The following is a 14,209-nucleotide window of genomic DNA, read 5'->3' as shown; positions in this document are numbered from 1 at the left end:
TTTTTTTTTTTTTGAGACAGGGCCTCGCTCTGTCACCCAGGCTGGTACAGTGGCACTATCACAGCTTACTACAGCCTCAACCTCCCAGGCTCAAGCTATCCTTCCACCTCAGCCTCCTGAGTAGCTGGGACTACAAGTATACACCACCACACCTGGTAAATTTTTTTTCTTTTTGAGATGGAGTCTTGCCCAGGCTGGAGTGCAGTGGCGTGATCTCAGCTCCTGGGTTCCAGTGATTTTCTTGCCTCAGCTTCCTGAATAGCTGGGATTGCAGGTGTGTGCCACCACACCCAGCCAATTTTTGTATTTTTAGTAGAGACGGGGTTTCATCATGTTGGCCAGGCTGGTCTTAAACTCCTGACCTCAGGTGATCCTCCCACCTTGGCCTCCCAAAGTGCTGGGATAACAGGCATGAGCCACTGTGCCTGGCCCTGGTTAATTTTTATATTTTTTGTAGAGATGGGGTCTCACTATGTTGCTCAGGCTGATCTCAAACTCCTAAGCTCATGCCATCTGCCTGCCTCTGCAGCAGGACAATTTAGGAATCAGAGAGACTGAGGGGTTGAGGAGGAAACTTATTATTTATTATTTAAGTGCACCGGCTCAGTCAGATTAACAGCCGAAAAGACTGAGCCCCGAACAAAGACTCTGGTTACCTTTTAAGCATTTTGTGGGTTGGGGGGAGATTTGTGCAGGGGGAAGCATATTACAGAAGCGAGACACAAAGACAGTTATTCCATTGAGACATGCATTACATCATTTCTTACTTTTCAAGGAACAACGTGTTTTATGACTTGAGTTTATCTGCCTAGAGACCTTGCAGCTGCACAGCTAGAGATGCAGTCTCTTCACAATGCCTGGGAAAGGGAGAGATAAGGCTCACTAGCCACAGAAAAACAGGCGGTGAATTTTTAAAGGACTCTATCTCTCTCTCTTTCTCAGGGGGAATTGGGTTTTCTTACATACAACTGAGTTTTCACTTACACATTCTTTAATTTCTTTTAATTCCTGTTTCACCTCGGCCTCCCAAAGTGCTGGGATTACAGGTGTGAACCACCACGACGGGCTGTGAGATGATCAAAAATGAACATTCAGTGGTGTTGCCCCCAATTTACAGGAGAGGAAATGAATGCAGAGAAGTTAAGTAATTTGCCTAGGATGGCACTACTAGTAAGAAACAAAGCTGTGGTCCAGATCCAGGTAGGCTAGGATCCAAAGTGCATACTCTGTGCGTGACAGTATTCTTCACTGAATGTGCTGAGGTGGGAGTGTGGGAACTTTGCAGTGAGAAATCTTTTAAGAAACTGGTAGTGATGGATGGGCTTTTCTGGTCGGGCTGCTCTTATTTGTGGTTATGACTGTAAAATATAGGTAAATATAGGTAAGATCACTCAAATGCCTCAGGGTTATGAGTGCTTGGGGGAGAATGGGGTCAATGAGGTCCAAAACCATAACCTAGAAGTCATCTTGTCCTAAGTATTTTACCCCTTGTAAGACAGCCAAACTGTACATGAGGTGGGGGATCCTACTGGGAGATAAAGCATAACCAGAGCAGAGGTCTAGTATATGCGGCTCTTCTTTGATAGCGGAAGGAAGCTACCTTTTATGTTCTCAAAAGGTACCAGAGTGCTGTATTTCCTCGAGGAAGAAGGATCATTACTACAGAAGAGATCTTCCACCCTGTAGCAGAACTTCCTTTGATCCCATTCATGGATCTGGTTGTCCACGATGCAGGCCTGCCATGAAAGCACCTGAATGAGCACGCAGAGTCCATCATGGTCAAGAAAAGGAAAAATACTTAGTTGTCATGTATATTAATTGTTTTTCTTAAACTTTGGGATAATAGTCCGGGGGCAGGCCTGCTTTTGGGACCTGTGTTAACCCCACTGTGCTCCGAGCACAGAAAAACACGGTGCAGACCGCAATCCCTTCTGGTTTCTTGAACAAGTGTCTTCTCAGGACTCCTCTCAGTTCCTGAAGTTCACATAACTGCCACCGACATTTCACCAGTTAGAAAAATGTTCAAAATAGGATAACCCAGAATTTGGGATGGTGGGGGGTGAGGAAAGTATGCTTTGCCAAGACACCGACATCATGTACAGTGAGAGTAAAAGGAACGGGCTGTTTTACGGAATAGAAGTTGCTGACTAATTTCAAAGCAAGGAAAAGATTCAAGGATCCGCTATATCCGTGCTCATACTTGGCAAATCGCATTTCTCCGGTTGAGGGCACAATAAATTCCATCACTGCACAGGAAAGGCTGCCCCACTAGAGTCAACTGCGGTTGTAGGCACTTTGGCTGACAAGCGAAAAGCCTTGAGGTAGGTGGATGCTCCCAGGAAACTCTGATGTCCCAAGGTCACGAGGAGTTGGGTCGCGAGAGGGGCGAGACCTCGGGCCGCGGGGAGACAGCTGCAGTGTCGCGTCGCAAGCGGGAGCTCCGCGGCGTGGAGCGCCAGAGTGCCAACTTCGCTTCCAGGCCTGTGGGTTCCGCCCGGCGCGTGCTGCTGTCAGTCAACGCCTTCGGCCCGCCCCCACCGAAGCTCCACCAATCGTAGCCGGGGGTCGGAGGTGAGGAGACGTCGCCGGGTGAGGAAGCGGGGGGCTAGCGGCCTGGCGCAGCGGCGACCGGCCGGGGCGTCAGGATCCCTGGCCCCCGGAGAGCGAAGGGCGGGCGGGTCCCGGAGGTGAGTGCGGGATGTGGTCTGCGTGTGGACGTCGGGAGGGGCCGCTGCGGGCGGAGCGACCCATTGCCCGGCTCATTTAGCTCTCTTTGACTGCGAAGCCCCTCCCTCCGCGCGCATCTGCTCCCGAGTCCCCAGCCCCGTCCTGAGGCGTGCAGCCCCTGGGGTCGTGGCTAGGGGCGCAGGGCCCACGGAGGGGAGGTCCAGGTCGATGGCGTAGGCAGAGTTGGAGCCCTGGGTTGCCAAAGCGTCGCAGCTGAGAAGCAGGAGCCGAGGCTAGTACCGGCGGGGCGGGGCGGGGCGGGGCGGGGCGGGGCCGAGAGCGAGCATCTCCATCCTCAGTTTCCTCGGCTTGCGGCAACGGCACAGCTGGGTGCAGTTCGGACCTCCACGCCTCAGCGAAGGACTTCTGTCCCCCAGGCAGCTTCACTAACCCGGTGCGGAGCACTTGGCGACGTCTCCCTGCCCATCTCATGTCTCTCGGCTCATCGCTGCTCTGGGCACCGGCTGCCTCTTGGCTGGCGCTGCTGTCACACGGTGGACTGTTCTGGCCTTACTGAGCTGCCGTTTGGGGACATCAGATTCAGGTCGTATGGGGAGAAACGAGTGTAACTTTACAAGGTGTGATATGGAGACCCTGGCCTGTTGCCCATTTCTGCCGGATCGAAGGCCACTAGGGTGGTGATAAGAGGGGTTCCGAGGCAGGATTTATGCAACATTTGTGCAAAATAGTAAATTTTATTTGCTTTTCATGATTTACGTTAAAGGGGGATTGTTGCCACTTTTCCCAAAAATAAAGAATCACACTGCTCTGGTGGGCCTCCCCCCTCCTCACTGTGGTTAATTATCATTTGGAACATCAGGGTATATTTGAAACTGGCAGGACTCCCAGACCCTGATAATTGTCTGAGTGGAGGCAGCAGCATACCATTTCTCTGTAGTGTTTGGGTTCAGCTTTTCTTTGACTTTGTTTAGTTTTGTTTTTTTTTCCCCATGTCTGTTATCCTCACAATCTCTTTGGGGCTGGTAGAGTGCTGTTATTTGTTACTGAGAAAGGAAACGAAGGGATAAATCACTGAAGTGGGGATAGCTGTCCCCATTGCCCAGGAATTGGGTTGTCCTGCCCCGACAATTTAAGTTACAATTCAAACATCATTTTGAAAAGGCCATCCTTTTACCAACTGAAACGAATAACAGCCCCTGGCCACTCTATGCTAGTGGTTCTCCCACTTGGCTGTACGTTGTAATCATCTAGGGACCTTTTTAAAAAAAGCTGCTTCTTGGGCCTATTCCCACAGATTCTGATTTAATTGGTTGAGTGGGGCCCAGTTATTTGTATTTTAAAAAGCTTCCACGATGATGATTAATGTTCATGCAGGGTTGAGGACCACAACCTATCAATGTGTTCAATATTTTAAAAATAGCACTTAGTACGATGTGACTTACATAACTGATTTTATTACTTCTCCACCTGCCATGTAACCTCCATGAATACATGGGGCCCTGCTTTGGAAGAAGGGCAAGGGAAAGTCCAGATGAGTCAGCACTTTGGGCATGTGAGGCTGGGGGACATGAAGGAGGAATGGAATCTGTGGAAACAAGTCCTGCAGACTAGTGCCCCTGCTTCATCTTTTTTCAAGGATTGACCCTATTTGGTTAACCTGTCATTGTTGGGGTCCTGGATGGGTCTCCAGTTCTTCATTCTTTAGATCCTGCCCTGTTTCATGGTCTTACTCAGCATCCTATGAAATACAGCGACTCTTTGCAAAGTTTGAAATATAAGCAGTTAAGTGTAGATACTTTCCATGTAAATCTGTGCTTTTGTCTCTTACTATTCTTCTGAAATATATATTCTGAATTAAAGTTCCAGAGACTTGCTGTGACTAGTACAATTACATTTATGTGGCTAACAGGTCAGAGTATTTAGGATAGGGACTGCCTCAGAAACTGGACAGTTTCTATGCAGTTGTCCTCTAATATATTATCTTTGTGAAATGGTTGCCTGAGAACATTAGCTCCCCAGAGGACAGGGTTGCTATCTCATTTTCTTTGTTTAGTATTGAACTCAGGAATTTCATTTGTGTTACTGACAATTGTAATTCCAAATGATGTAAGTGACTACTTTGTAATTCTCTTGTGAGATGGGGGTAGGAATCCTAATGGCAGTCTGGAGTTGTTGTTACAGGTCTTAAAGAAGTTAGATTGGCCACTATGAGTCCTGAATATGGAAGTAGGCTTAATAAAAACTTGGCGGAACACTTCCAACAAATTCTGGGTTCCACATGTAAGGCAGAGCATGCATTTAACTTTTTGCTTGTCCTTTGCACGTATTAATAAAAATAAAGCATGAGTAAGTGGTGGTCTGACATTTGAAAACAGGATCACTCAAGTTTAGATTCCTTGAATAATAACTTTTAGATCTGTACAGATACCCCTTTTTTTCTGTAGGGGAAAACAAAATCATTGGATCATTGAACTACAAAATTATAATAGTTTTTAAGAAAAATAACATTTGGAGCTTTTATCTTTGGTTTATATTTTTTCACTTATATTGCTATTTATAAAGTTTTGACCTTCTGCCAAGGTCTGAGAGTGATTTACCAGGTTGAAGTTAATGTATTTAAATAGACAATTACTATTTTTTATTAGTAAGGAAAAGGAAACGTTCCTATGCCCACTCCTCCCACTGTATCATGTATAACTCTCTGCCTGTAAAATTGAACTCTTAATTTCTAATGTTTTTCTTTACTTCATTTTCAGTATCTTTAACCTTTATATCATATACATATTTTTGTTGCAGCAAGAAGAATTGTATAAAAATGAAAAAAACATTGATGTGTGCTTCAAATGTGGCATGAAAAAAATAAGGACCTCTGATCAAAATTGACTGAGTTCAGGATTTCATGCTGGAAGGAATGTTAGATGTAACTTCTAATTTCTAGTTCCAGTAAACATCTCTTCTTGGAAAATTTCCAAAAGAGGTAAATTACATTGAATTATATATTTTTATTTTTTTGGTTAATCTGAGGAACTTTTTTCTAGAATCATTCCCTGCCAACACTGTTGTTCTTACTTGATTTTAAGGCTCCTTGCAAATAGCTTTTTTGTTATAATGCGTAGGTTTTATGTTTGTAGGAAAATACCAGAAACTTGTTATAGTTTGTTGTTTACACTACAGTCACCTCATGCCGTGAATTAGGTTTCTTCTTTTACTTAGAAATCTTTCAGTTTAAGTTGAATTGATTTCACAGATATGATTTAATGCTTTGTTTCTCCTATGTCTCATCTTTAATTTTTACTTTTAGAAATTGGTTTTATTCTTTATTTTATTTATTTATTTTTTTGAGACAGAGTCCTGCTCTGTTGCCCAGGCTGGAGTACATTGGTGTGATCATGGTTCACTGCAGCCTCGACCTCCCAGGCTCAAACAATTCTCCTACCTCAGCCTCCTGAGTAACTGAGACTATAGGTACGTACTACCATGCCCAGCTAATTAAAAAAAAATTTTTTTTTGTAGAGTTGAGCTCTCACTATCTTGCCTCGGCTAGTCTTGAAGTCCTGATCTCCGCAATCCTCCTGTCTTGGCCTTCCAAAGTGTTGGGATTACTGGCGTGAGCCACCATGCCTGGCCCAGCTTTATTCTTTATATTTGTGATTTTCATTTCCCAGTGAAAAATTAGGACATACAGATAAAAGAGAAAACAAAAACTGCCTAGAGGTGACAACTATTAAAATTTTAGTGCGTATCTTTTCTTTTCTTATTTTTTTTTTTTGAGTGGAGTCTCGCTCTGTTGCCCAGGCTAGAGTGCAATGGTGCGATCTCGGCTCACTGCAAGCTCTGCCTCCCGGGTTCACGCTCTTCTCCTGCCTCAGCCTCCCAAGTAGCTGGGACTACAGGTGCACACCGCCACACCCGGCTAATTTTTTGTATTTTTAGTAGAGAAAGGGTTTCACCATGTTAGGATGGTCCCGATCTCCTGACCTTGTGATCCGCCTGCCTCGGCCTCCCAAAGTGCTGGGATTACAGGTGTGAGCCACTGTACCCGGCCTATATCTTTTCAAAGAGAGGTCTGTCTAGTGTGCCTCACGCAACATCTATTTAGGTGTACAAATGTGATCTCTCAAATGTCAGTGCTCTACTTACAGCACAAAGTCAGGTCTTTTCCTGGCACGATCCTCCTAAATTATTGTCAGTAGAAGCCTCTAGCTGGGAGGGGATTCTTGCATTGCTGCCTCTAGTCCTGTAGTTCTTTCGCTTTAGAGTCTCCTGCCCTTGTCTTCCTTCTGCATCACTGGCAGCTGTGTGCTGCTGCTGCCTGGCTGAACCACTCTGATGTCCTTTAAATGGCTTGTGTCAACACAACCCATGACCACACCTGCCTATGGTGCAACTGAATTCCTGTGGACTACCATCTTTGGTCTTTTCTCTCTCTGGCCATCGTGGAAACCTGATTTTTTCTTTTTATGGACAACTTTTTGAGAAGGATTTCGATAGCAGAACAGTTGGGACCCTGATGACAGAGTTATCCTCTATTTTGCAGCCAGCTTCTTCCAAGAAGTTATAGACAGTTTGAGGTGAATGAGTGCCTGGATATTGGAGAGAGGAGGTGTTAGGGGTCAGGAAATGGAGAAGCACAGTCTTTCACAGTTCCTGGCATCCCTGTGGAGGTGGCCAGGACTGGTGGATTTATTTCTTCTTAAAAAGGTACTGACATCTTGTCTAATATGAGCCTAAGTTTTTCAAGGGGAATTTCTGGCATTTAGTACAGTGTGTGGTACAGAGTAGGCCTCCATAATTATTTGTTGCATAGATTGTTGAATCATTGTGTACCATGTAAAGAACTAAGTATCTTGAGCAAATCAGAAAAGTATGATGCAGTATCATTAAGTTGCTTTTCTCTGATATATGGTTTTTTAAAAAAAATATAGTCATAATTGGTGTAGTCTAGTTTGAGAGATAAGAAATACAAATGGAGTGTGAGGGAGAAAAAAATACAAATAGAGATCAGCTGAGAAGTGAAAATAATAAGTACTATGGGAACTCTGAGGATGGACAGCTTGTTCTCCTTTGTGCCTATCTCCTTTGTGAAGCTGATGGGCATTGTCATTGTGGTTGGGACTGGTTCAGACTGGTGAGGCAGAGGAGTGAGAGAATGGGGGCTTGCCAGGTCCAACACAAAGTGGAGGGGAGAGTTGATGCAGCTGAGCTGTTCTAAGATACTCTGCACCATGATTTTGTACCCTTTCTGCCTTTATTTCTGTGTCCTGCCCTTCATGGAACGTCTCCCTGGGGATAGAATACTAGGACATTTTCTGTTTACCTGTATCGAAATGGCAAGTGGAAAGAGCATTTGAATTTGTTATGTGGGAGAACAGTTAGGCACGGCTGACTCTGAAGTCCCCTGCCTCTAGCAGGTGTGATGAAGGATTTTGGGATCCTGTTACCCATTTTTCAAGCTTGACTTTCCTCTCCCACATCTTCCAGGCAGGTGTGTGTCCTCCTGTGCCTTACTACTTAGCTGAGGGAGCATCAGGACCACATATGCGGTGGGGAGAGCTGGAAACCTAAAGAGTGTAAAGAGTGTGTCACATCTCCTACCATACGTCTGTATGAGAGGGGTGGCACTTACTGTTTTCCAGAGAATGTCAGGATGCTTTGCACAGTATCCCAGAGCTCTTCATGAAAACAGTTTCCTCTTCATGTTCTTTAAGTGTGGGTAATGTAGCAGTGTTACATAATTTAAAGGGAAGGGGAAGGGAAGTGATTTTATTGACTGAGGTCTCTGTAGAAATTTAACAGTTACTTTTATTTCACAATTTCTGAGTTTGAAGGCATACTTCCTTGCTATCTTAAAAGTTAAAACCTAAATAGGCAATAGGGGAAATAATGTATTTACACAGAAGCCTGACACTGGAAAAGGAAACTTTGAGATTGTCTGGAAATGAAAAGACGTTACTGTGCTCTGTCTCTTTGCTTTCTGCTTGTGACTTTGGGCCTTAGATAAGGTTAAGGAAGAGGAAGTGTGATGTTTTTCCTCTCACCCCACCCTAAGCCATTGCAATTGGTGATGTTCTCTCATCTCTCCTCTTTGAAGAAATATGTGCTTCTTGAATCAACTGCAGTCTCTCCTCTACATAAGAGCTCTTAAGGGTACTAGCAGGATAGAAGCAAATGAACCTGAAAGCTCATCTGCAGCTCAGAAAAACAAAGACATGGAATTTTAAAGAGTGAAGGTAGCATGGTGTTGGCCATGGGTGAACAAGACACAGCCAGACAATGTGGACCAATTTCTTCAAACTACGGCTTTTTTGCTGTCTGCTTGCAGTGTTGATGGTGGTGGTGCTGGTCATCAATGTTACTCAGGTAGAGGTGAGTACCCAGTATAATCCCTCATAACTAAGGGAGCCGGATCTGGGGATTTGGGGCTAGCTAGCCTGGGAAAAGTTGGTTATCGGAAGCTTATCGTAGTCACAGTTCTTGTTTTCATTTATTTGGTAAGTATTTGCGTGCTCACAATGGTTATATACTGTGCTAGTCACCGAGGGTACAGTGAAGTCGTTTCTTCACTTATGGGCCTTTCATTCTAGAGCTCATATTATAAGTGTGCATGGAAGAATAGTAGTAATCATAATCACATAATAATAGTAATGATAACTGGAGATGGTGAAAAGTGCAATAAGGAAAGGGAGCTATTCTAGGATAGCTTTAGAGTGATAAAGGAAAAACCTCTTCAAGGAGGGGAACTTCTAGTCGACCCATGGGAAGAAGCTGAAGGAGTATTTCAAGGGAGGGAGTAGACGAGTCTGTTTTGGAGATTACTAGATGGTACTGAGGGGCGGGGACCATGTCTTAACTGAACCCCTCACAAGGGCCTGTTACTAAGAAGGTACTTAGTAGTGTTCCTTCTTCCCTGGCCCCAGCCCCGATGTGAACTTATGTAACCAAAATTTATGGAGGAGTTTCTGTATAAAGGATGCTGTCCTTTTGTTTTGTTGGCTTGTGGTACTTCTCAGATTACATATCCAACTTAATTATGGGATTTCTTTTCTTGCTGGGTTTTATTAGCGTAAGGTGCTCTAAAAGTCAAGCCATAGGCTTTTAAAAAAGTTTCTCCTGCTGGAATCAACTTTGTGGTTTTAGCAGAACACCTGATCTCACTGTGAAATGGGCACACTGAAGTCCTGCAGATCTTTTTCTGTGCGCTCTGAGGAACATTTGTTAGGTACTCTGGAGAATGTGAAGTAATTCTGTCAAAGAGTCTGTTAAAGATTTCCTATTAGAAATAGGCTTATGGCATAAAAGCTAGGTATTTCTTCTTCTTTTTCTTTGCTTAAACTGTTCTTGCATGTTTTACTATATAAGACACTACCAATCCTACACCGATAGTTCCTTTACCTGGAAGCTGTTGATGATGTGTCTAGATATTTTAGAAACTCCTCTTTTTTTAAAGTATTTTTTTGTGGTAAATAAACATAACATAGAATTTGTCATTTTAACCATTTTTAAGTGTGCAATTGAGTAACATTAAGTACATTCACATTGTTGTGCAATCACCACCACCATCTATGTCTAGACCTTTTTCATCTTCTCAAACTGCAGCTCTTTACCCATTAAACAGTGATTACCTAGGTCAGGCGCAGTGGCTCACGCCTGTAATCCCAGCACTTTGGGAGGCTGAGGTGGGAGGATCCCTTGAGGTCAGGAGTTCGAGACCAACCTGGTCAACGTGGTGAAACCCCGTCTCTACTAAAAATACAAAAATTAGCTGAGCGTGGCAGTGCACGCCTGTAATCCCAGCTATTCCGGAGGCTGAAGCATGAAAATCACTTGGACCTGGGAGGCAGAGGTTGCTGTGAGCCGAGATCATGCCACTGCCCCCCAGCTTGGGCTACAGAGGGAGATCGTCTCAAAAAAAAAAAAAAAAAAAAAAAAACCAAAAAACAATGATTACCCATTCTTGCCTACCCACTTCCCCTGGCATTCACTCAGTTCTACTTTGTGTCTCTGTGAACTTGACAACTCTAAGTACCTTATACAAGTGGAATCATATGATACTTGTCCTTTTTTTTTTTTTTTTTCTTGTTTGAGACAGAGTCTCACTCTGTTGCCCAGGCTGGAGTGCAATGGCATGATCTTGGCTCACTGCAACCTCTGCCTCCTGGGTTCAAGTGATTCTCATGCCTCAGCCTTCCGGGTAGCTGGGATTACAGGAGTGTGCCACCACGGTTAGCTAATTTTTGTATTTTTAGTAGAGATGGGGTTATGCCGTTTGACCAGGCTGGTCTTGAACTCCTGATCTCAAGCGATCCTCCCACTTTGGCCTTCCAAAGTGCTAGGATCACAGGTGTGAGCCATCAAGCCTGGCCTGGTATTTGTCTTTTTGTGATTGGCTTATTTCTGTTAGCATAATGTGCCTAAGGTTCACTCATGTAGCATGTTATCAAAATTTCTTTTCTTTTTAAGGCTGAGTAATACTTCTCTGTCTACACATAGATGGAGGAATATTATTCAACCTTAAAAAGGAAGGAAATTCTGATAACATGCTACAGCATGTACATACATACCACATTTTATCCATTCATCTGACATTTGGGTTGTTTCTACCTTTTGGCTATAGTGGATAACAAGTATTTCTTCAAGACTCTGCTTTTCATTCTTTGGAATATGTACCCACAAATGGAATTACTGGATCATATGGCAATTTTAATTTTTTGAGGTACCACCATATTGTTTTCCATAATAGCTGCATCATTTTTTATCCACATCAATAGTACACAAGGGTTCCAGTTTCTTTGCATCCTCGCCAGTACTTGTTATTTTGTTTTGTTTTTGATAGTAGCCTTCTTTGTGGGTGTGAGGTAATGTATAACAGTAATTTTAATTCGCATTGCCGTAATTATTAATGATGTTGAGCATCTTTCTATCATGTGCTTTTGGAGAAATATCCAATTCCTGTACTCATTGTTTAATGGAGTTGTTTTTTTTTTTGTTGTTGTTGTTGAGTTGTAGGAGTTTTTAATATATTCTGGATATTCACTCCTTATCAGACATATGATTTGCAAATATTTTCTCCCATTCCGTAGGTTGCTTTTTCACTCTGATTTTGTCCTCTGATACACAAAAAGTTTTACTTTGGATGTAGTCCAGTTTATCTATTTTGACTTCTGTTGCCTGTGTATTTGGTGTCATATCCAAGAAATCATCGCCAAATTCAATGTTGTGAGACCTTTCCTCTGTGTTTTCTTCTAAGAGTTTTATAGTTTTAGCTCTTATGTTTAGGTCTTTGATCTACTTTGTTATCCTTTAAAAAAATTGTGATAAAAACATAAAATTTGCTAATCTTAGTTATTTTTAGGTGTACAGCTCAGTAGCATTGTCTTTTTTTTTTTGAGATGGAGTCTTGACCTTTTGCCTGGGTTGGAGTGCAGGGGTGCAATCTCGGCTCACTGCAACCTCCTCCTCGCAGGTTCAAGTGATTCTCTTTCTTCAGCCTCCCGAGTAGCTGGGATTACAGGCGTCTGACACCGTGCCCAGCTAATTTTTGTATTTTTAGTAAAGATGGGGTTTTGCCATGTTGGCCAGGCTGGTCTTGAACTCCTAACCTCAAGCGATCCACCCACCTCAGCCTCCCAAAGTGCTGGGATTACAGGCGTGAGCCACCATGCCTGGTCTCAGTAGCATTAAGTCTTATTTACATTGTCTTGAAATAGATCTCCCAAATCCCTTTTATCCTTTTAATATCTGTAGAATTGTGTTTATCTTATTACTCATGATCACTCTGACCAGAGGTTTGTGTTTTATTGATCTTTTTGAAGAACCAGCTTTGGATTTTATTTTCTGTATTTTTTCTGTTTTTTTGTTTGGTCAGTTTCCATTCTGATCTTTATTATTTCCAGTTTTCTGTTTACTTTGGATTTAATTGTCTCTTCGTAGTTTCTTAAAGTGGTAGCTAAAGTCATTGTTTTGAGATTTTTCTTTTCTAATTAAATGTTTAATTCTATAAGTTTTCTTCTACAAGACTGGGTGTGGTGGCTTAGGCCTGTAATCCCAGCACTTTGAGAGGCTGAGACAGGAGGATTACTTGAGGCCAGAAGTTTGAGACCAGCCTGGGCAACATAGCGAGACCCCATCTTTACCAAAATTTTTGAAAAATTAGCTGAGTGTAGTGGTGTGCACCTGTAGTCCTAGCTACTTGGGAAGCTGAGACGAAAGAATCCCTTGAGCCCAAGAGTTTGATATTATGGTGACAGAAAATAGTAAGGATATACAGAAGATGACCAACACCATGAACCATGTTGATCTAACTGACATTTAAAGAATACTCCACGCAATATGAGCTATGATCATGTCACTGCACTTCAGCTTGGGCAACAAAGTGAGACCCTGTCTCTAAAAAAATAAAAAATAAATAAAAAATTTATTTCTATATACTGCTCTAGTGTATACCACACATTTAGATATTGCTCTCATTTTCATTTTCATGCAGCTGAACTACATTCTAATTTCTCTTTTTCTTTTCTTTAACCCATGTGTTATTTAGGTTTTTTTTAATGACAGGTTTTCACTCTGTCGCCTAGGCTGGAGTGCAGTGGCATGCTCATGGCTCACTGCAGCCACAACCTTTGGGCTCAAGTGATCCTCCCACCTCCCCCTCCCAAGTAACTCGGACTACAGGTGTCTGCCACCATGCCCAGCTAATTTTTTATATTTTTGCAGAGATGGGGTCTCACTATGTTGTCCAGGCTTTTCTCAAACTTGTGGGCTCAAGTGATCCTCCTGCCTAAGCCTCCCAAAGTGCTGAGATTACAGGTGTGAGCCACTGCATCCAGCCCTGTATATTATTTAGAAGTGTTATTTAACTTTCAAATATTTGGATATTTTGCAAATACCTTTCTGTTATTGAGTCCTAATTTAATTCCCCTGAGAACATACTTTGTATGACTTGAATTCTTTTAAAACATTATTGAGATTTGTTTATGGCACAGAATGTGGTCTATTTTGGTATATATTCTATGTGTACTGGAAAGGAATGCATTTTGCTTTTATTGCGTGGAGTATTCTTTAAATGTCAGTTAGATCAACATGGTTCATGGTGTTGGTCATCTTCTGAATGTCCTTACTATTTTCTGTCTACATGCTCTATCAGTTATTGAAAGGAGACTATTGAAATCTTTCATTATAATTGTGAATTTGTCTATTTCACCTTGCATTTCTGTCAGTTTTCACTTCATGTGTTGTGAAGTTCTGTTCTTAGGTACATAAATGTTTAGAATTGTGTCCTCTTGATGAATTTAGTTGCTTTATCATCATGAGTTGGCCTTCTTCACCCTTGGTAAAATTCTTTGCTCCGAAAGGTACTCTATATGGTATTATATAATCACTCTAGCTTTTCTTTGTTTACTGTTAGCAAGTACATCTTATCCCATAATTTTATTATTTTTTATTTTTTTTTGAGACAGGGTCATGCCCTGTTGCCGAGGCTGGAGTATAGTGGCACGACCATAGCTCACCACAACCTCTGTCT

General features: G+C 42.7%; 2 protein-coding genes across 11 annotated transcripts in view; one reads left to right on the top strand and one right to left on the bottom strand.

Moving 5' to 3' along the window:
* The window catches only part of RPL24 (ribosomal protein L24), a 488,826-nt gene that overhangs the window by 80,431 nt on the left and 394,186 nt on the right, over positions 1-14,209 (bottom strand). The window lies entirely within an intron of this gene.
* The window catches only part of NXPE3 (neurexophilin and PC-esterase domain family member 3), a 46,427-nt gene continuing 34,768 nt past the window's right edge, over positions 2,551-14,209 (top strand). Inside the window, exons 1-5 of one of the 8 annotated variants that reach the window (XM_050778946.1) lie at positions 2,551-2,687; positions 3,105-3,271; positions 5,485-5,665; positions 6,036-6,153; positions 8,780-9,054. In XM_050778946.1, coding sequence (XP_050634903.1) covers positions 8,962-9,054 — 93 coding nt within the window. In that variant the 5' untranslated portion in view covers positions 2,551-2,687; positions 3,105-3,271; positions 5,485-5,665; positions 6,036-6,153; positions 8,780-8,961. Of the gene's footprint in view, positions 2,688-2,807; positions 3,306-5,484; positions 5,666-6,031; positions 6,154-8,779; positions 9,055-14,209 lie in introns of those variants that run through there. The other 7 variants (XM_050778941.1, XM_050778944.1, XM_050778943.1 and 4 more) reach the window with 7 other exon arrangements.

Source organism: Macaca thibetana, chromosome 2 (assembly GCF_024542745.1).
Source record: "Macaca thibetana thibetana isolate TM-01 chromosome 2, ASM2454274v1, whole genome shotgun sequence".
In the NCBI taxonomy this organism is placed as follows: domain Eukaryota; kingdom Metazoa; phylum Chordata; class Mammalia; order Primates; family Cercopithecidae; genus Macaca; species Macaca thibetana.
This window is presented reverse-complemented; position numbering and strand designations above follow the sequence as displayed.